This window comes from Zalophus californianus, chromosome 6 (genome assembly GCF_009762305.2).
Source record: "Zalophus californianus isolate mZalCal1 chromosome 6, mZalCal1.pri.v2, whole genome shotgun sequence".
Classification (NCBI taxonomy): Eukaryota; Metazoa; Chordata; class Mammalia; order Carnivora; family Otariidae; genus Zalophus; species Zalophus californianus.
Genome location: NC_045600.1, coordinates 74626154 through 74632153, shown reverse-complemented (window position 1 = coordinate 74632153; position 6000 = coordinate 74626154). Strand labels below are relative to the sequence as shown.

General features: G+C 33.8%; 1 protein-coding gene across 1 annotated transcript; it reads right to left on the bottom strand.

Moving 5' to 3' along the window:
- Positions 1 to 218: 218 nt before the first annotated feature.
- LOC113909868 (olfactory receptor 4K1) lies at positions 219 to 1169 on the bottom strand. Its single transcript, XM_027571494.2, has one exon. It carries the CDS (start codon positions 1167 to 1169, stop codon positions 219 to 221), a length of 951 nt encoding a protein of 316 aa, XP_027427295.2.
- Between the last annotated feature and the right edge of the window lie 4831 nt (positions 1170 to 6000).

Genomic DNA, 6000 nt, shown 5'->3' with positions numbered 1-6000 from the left:
TCAAGAGAATTTATATATTAGAAATTTAAGCAATGACAAATGGGTTAAAAGTATACCTAAATAATAAACTGATTTCATGCAATTCTCTTGCACTTCAGACAGAAATCCAGTTCCATAACTCACTAACCCATATCATTGGCAAAAATAGTTGGCATGGTGTTGTGATCCAGTAGAGGCTCTTCATTCCCATTCAGGATTATGTTCCTTCATGGTTATCCCTAGTTTTTCCAGGAGTTCACATGACGGTTTCTTAGCTTTCGCATGGATGATTTAACATCTTCATTCCTTAGAGAGTAGATGATGGGATTCAACAGGGGCGTACAAACAGTGTAGAACACAGAAAGGAACTTATCCACAGAAAGTCTGCTAAAAGGCCATATATAGAAGTAAATGCAAGGCCCAAAGAAAAGGATCACTACTGTGATGTGAGCAGTTAATGTAGAAAGTGCCTTGGATGACCTGCTGGAGGGCCGGCGATGAACAGTGATCAAAATGATGGTGTAGGAAATAATTAAAGCCAGAAAACAACCCAATGATATCAGGCCACTGTTAGTTAGGGTCATAATTTCCATTTCATAAGTATCCATACAAGCCAGCTCTATCACGAGGGGAAGGTCACAAAAGAAGCTGTCTACCTCATTGGGGCCACAGAATGGCAGATCCACTGTAAAAGCCAAGTGACTCACAGAATGAAGAATACCCACAGCCCAGGAAATAGACACAAAAATTATACATAGTCTCCGATTCATAATTGTGTTATAGTGTAGGGGTTTACAGATGGCTATAAATCTGTCATATGCCATAGCTACAAGCAACATCATCTCACTCCCAACAAAACTATGAAGAAGGAATATCTGGGCCATGCAGCCCTCAAAGGAGATAGTCTTGTGTTCAACAAAGAAGTCCACAAGCATCTTGGGGGTCGCAAAACTAGACTGACAGATATCAATGAAAGAAAGGTTACTGAGCAGAAAGTACATAGGAGAGTTCAAATGGGAGTCAGAAGAAATTATAACAATAATCATGATGTTGCCCAGAACTGATGTCACATACACCAAAGAGAAGATGGCAAAAAAGAACAGCTGAAGTTCCCAAGACTTAGAAAGTCCCAGAAGCACAAACTCAGATACCACTGATTCATTTGTGTGAGCCATGGAGCCACTCTCCATGTTAACTTACTGTTACCTAAGTAAAAGAAAATCAGGAAAGATCACAATGGTGGTACTATATCTAGTATATATTCAAAAGAAATATGATAAGATTTCATTTAAAGGCAATTTAGTTTAATGAAATTGTATAAGTAATCAATTGACTAACATCTGTGACTGCTATGGAAAGTAGAAGTATAGGGGAAAAAAGGTATCATATGGATGCTTTCATAATTTGGTAGATACACATATTAAAAAAATATTAAATCCCAAACAAGCAAATGTAAGTGATACATTAATGCCACAAATATTAGTAAGATGAAAAAAATTATGCCAAAATGGTGAGGTAAGGTGTCATGGGATAGGTATTATTTAAGCCAAAATTTCTTTAAAGTTTGGAATTCGCCAGCCAAAACTGAAGGAAAAGTCTATTTCAAGCAAAGGGACTAGCAGGAAGAAAGATATTAAGGTAAAAGTATGAAAGACATTTTCACAAAACCTTTTATTGAATGGCCTGGCTGGAGGAGGGTATGCTAAGGAACAATAAAAATGAAGATGGGAATGACAGATCAGGAGCAAAGCATGGATGCAGTTATTAATGCCTTGAACAGAAGGCTAAGTAGACTAGATTAATATTCTTGAAATTGAAAATCACAAAGTGCTTTGACAATGTTTTAAGAAGCTTCATGGAAGCAATTTGCCATATTATGAAAAGAAGAGGCAATGTTGATACTCTGAAGTTTCTTTAAAGATCAAGAATGTTTCTTTCATCCATTTAACAGTAGTTTATCAGAGTTCACCTTCTGTCACATAAAGATCAATTTTGAATCAACCACCAATGTGTATTCTGACTCTACCTTTTGTCTCTTCCTAAACACATCTGATACACCTGGATTTATCAAAATCTGTGACACCTTTCAGAAATCATCCTTTCGGAAATATTCCATATAACTACACATGGTGCATTTTGAATGCATAAAAGATTTTCAGAAGAGTAAAGTTTAGTGTTCGAATTGCCTCTTGAATGTTTTTTTGTCATTGGACACCATGTGGCCATTTGATCCCAGAAGAAGATCCTACATAACCCCTGGTTGTTCAGGAATCATTTTTGCCTTTAGTCCTATGTACCCAACAATACACAGTAGATATTTATTGCTCATTATACTGATTGATTTTGTACTCTGTATTTGGCCATGATATATATAACTAATATAATAGATATTTAAAGTTTTAAAAGCAAAATTGTACAGGTAAACATAAATCAAATGTTTAAACTGTTATAAGCTTTCATTATGGCTGTTGAAGCACTAAGTCCTACTCTTTCAAGGATTTCCATCTTTGCATTTGAATTATGATATCTAGTTTTAAGAAGAATGCCAAAACTTAAGTGACTGAAGAATATAAAGAGATCAATAAGGCATGAACTGAACTCCATTTGAACTTCTATTACAGGATTCTTATCTCCATGTGGAAGAGTTGAACCATGTCTGATCACATATTTATAATGCAAAGGGGAGAGAAGGAGGCAAATAAACATTGGAAAGGAAAAAGAATCCTATTTCTAAGATCTAAAATCCTAAAGGACTATAGTTATTAATTTTAAAAAGGATAAGATTAAAATTTCAAATTTAAGAAGATGCCATGAGGGACTTCTTACAATTTACTGTGCAAAGCCTGCCAAATATGGTAACTTAGTAAGATAACATTAAAGAGTGAGAGGAAGGAGAAGGAGGAGGAAGAGAAGGGGAAAGCATAATGGTTAAAACATGTTAGGTAAAGTTAGCGGTATTAATACAATTCTTAAAGATCATTTTATCTTTGAAAAAAGATACTCTGAAAATAAAATTTTCTGCAAATTCCATCTTTTCAATACCTAATGAATGTTAAGGTTTGTCAGTCTTCATTTTTCAAAATATATGAAATAACTAGAAAATCCTTTCCATGCTGAATTTCCTATGATTTCTTAATCCAAATAGAGTAAACCAGGTTCAGTGTTAGATTTCATTTTCTTTTTAATAATTAAGGTCGGTATCTATTAGAAGAGATACATAATATATGCCACTTAGTTATATGACTGACCTTAGAAGATAGAACTAGATTATTTCCAAGGTTGTTTTCATCTCTAAAATTTAAATGCAGAGGCAGTTATATTATGGAAACATGTGAAGTTTATACAAGTCACTCAGAATTCCTTGGACTATGCACAGAACACCCAGAAGCTTCTCCATTAATGAGTCATTCACGTTTTCATCACTAGAACACTTCAGAGATACAAATGTTTTCAGATCAGAAAATACACTGTAAGAGAATTTCCTCTTGTAAGGAAATTCTTACATTCTCCAATGTAAGACCAAGTCTGATATATAGAAGTTGATGTTATATCAGTACCGATCTAAAATATCTCAATAGAACTCCAAAACCATATGCATATTTTTTTCATTATTTTGCCTTATAATAGTTGATTACCTAAAAGCCTAGCTGTAAAAAACAATCAAGGATACCCTTGTTGACCTACTTTGTGTAGCCACTCCTTCTTCATTCCAGGGGAATTTTGATGGTCAACAAAAATTTGCCTAACAACAGGAAAATATTCTCTGAATGGAAAGCATGAAAGAAGCAAAGAAGGGGCAGATAATGGTTATAGCATACTTCCCTTTGTTTATCAGATGGTGATCCTATTAGATCAGAGCTGCCCTAAGCCCGTGTAGTGGGAAATCAACAGAGAAGTGGAGAGCACATTATTTGCCTCTTTTAGGTGGAGATTCCAGTTTGACTGAGATAACAGTTAACTTTTCCTTTTCGATCTAGTTGCTGATTTTGCATCTAGAATACAATTTACAAATTATCTAGTCCAAACACAGTGATCAAATGCATGTATATTTACACTTTTAATGATTTCTCCCAGTCCTTCAGTTCTTCCTTATTTTCTCCAAATATGGTGTCCCACAGTTAGTTTCTAAGCTCCCTGCTTTTGCTATGCGTCTTCATGCCTAAAATATTTGTGATATATTCTTTACTTGATGTATTTTAACTAGGTCTCTGCACTGAGGTGTGCAGAAGCAAGCCCCTCAGGGAGTGAGGCTCCTCCTCTGCTCCTGACTATACAAGTACAGTATCCTAAGGTAAGGCAATATAAAGTCTTCATTCTTATTCTAGGAAACAGATTTCATTGGGGAAGAGAGAAATCATTCATTGGAAGTCTGATGTCATCCTGCAGTGGGAGTAATTATGTTTTACAAAATTTTCTTTCCAGGAATGGAAAACAAAGAAGTTTTTTTTACCAACTAGTTGGTATGTAGGAAAGCAAAATATTATTAGATTTTCACTGACTTCCTCTCAGCAAATACTTTTTCAACCACTAACTTTCTGTTAAAATAATCAAACCATCTTACAAATAATCACCTAACCTCAGGGTGTTTTCCTCCAATCAAAAGGAGCTCACGACTTCCCAAGATAGTTCCATCTATTGTTAAATTGCACAACTGGTTCTAACATTAGTAGTTTAATAGAACAAATGTATTCTCACTTCAACATGATGGGTTTTCAAATACTTGAAGGTGCTCTCATTTCTTTTCCATGAAAAATCTTTTATTTCTGTCTAAATGTATGTCAACAGTCCTTCCAACTATATTTTACATAAGTTTTCTATATTTCCAAATGTGGTGATATAGATGTGAGTTTCAAATGGTCATCTTTAAAGAAGGAAATTGAAAATAAGTTTCCCTATATATGCTTTGTGTGTGTGTCTGTGTGTATATATACTCTAGTAAAACGTTCACATACCTAGCGATGCATGAACAGTGATATTGCAGCATTGGAAGAGATAGCTAATACTGGAAAAACACCTACATATCTATGAATTTTAAAGTGAAGCAATATTTTTTAACATGATGGAATATATTCAGTGATTAAAATTATTTTTTATTAATTTTTGTATATGAATTTTATATGTCATTATAAAACATGTCAGGAGAAAGTAATTGGAGATTGATAAAATTATTATGTGCATATTTTTAGAAACCAAAAAAATATGGACAAAATTATGAAAAAAGTTTTAAAATACCCCAGTGAGTAATAACAAATTCTAAACTGAAATGAAAAACAAAAGGAACAGGGTGAAGAAATGTATAAAAGGGACGTAAAGTGAATCTGTAAATATTTTTAAAAGTTTAAGCTATGGCCAAATATACTATATATATAATAATAAGTTTAGGAAATATTATTTTAAAATTTTACTTTCTGTGTTTTTACATCTTACATCTTGACTATTTGGCAGAAGTGTGATCTTTAAAAAAGTTAGAAAAATACATTTAATGAGCAAAACTTTATTTATTTGTTTATTTATTTAATTTATTTTATTTACTGGGCTCCATGCCCAAAGTGGGGCTTGAGCTCATGACCTTGAGATCGAGAGTTACATTCTCTACCGACTGAGCCAACCAGTTGCCCCTAATGAGCAACACTTTATAAAATTACAAAGAAAATACAATGAACAGTTTCCATTCACAATAGAAACAAAAGATAAAATATAAAGTATCTGGAAAAAGTTAATCATAAATATACAGGTCGTACATGATGAAAATTTTAAAACAGTGAATATATGAAAGGAATAAGAAATATAGGGAGGTATGTTCCTTTTATTGATTAGAAAGACTCAGTTTTGCCAAAAAATTAGCATCTAAATCTAAATATAATATAAATATAATGTAAATTCTTTCAGAAAATATTTATTTTGGGGATGCCTGGGTGGCTTAGTCGGTTAAGCATCTGCCTTTGGCTCAGGTCACGATCCCAGGGTACTAGGATCGAGTCCTGAATCTGGCTCCTTGCTCAGCAGGGAGCCTGCATCCCC

Coding starts and splice junctions, on each gene's coding strand:
- LOC113909868 (XM_027571494.2), bottom strand. CDS start 1,169: ATGGAGAGTGGCTCCATGGCTCACACAAATGAATCAGTGGTATCTGAG.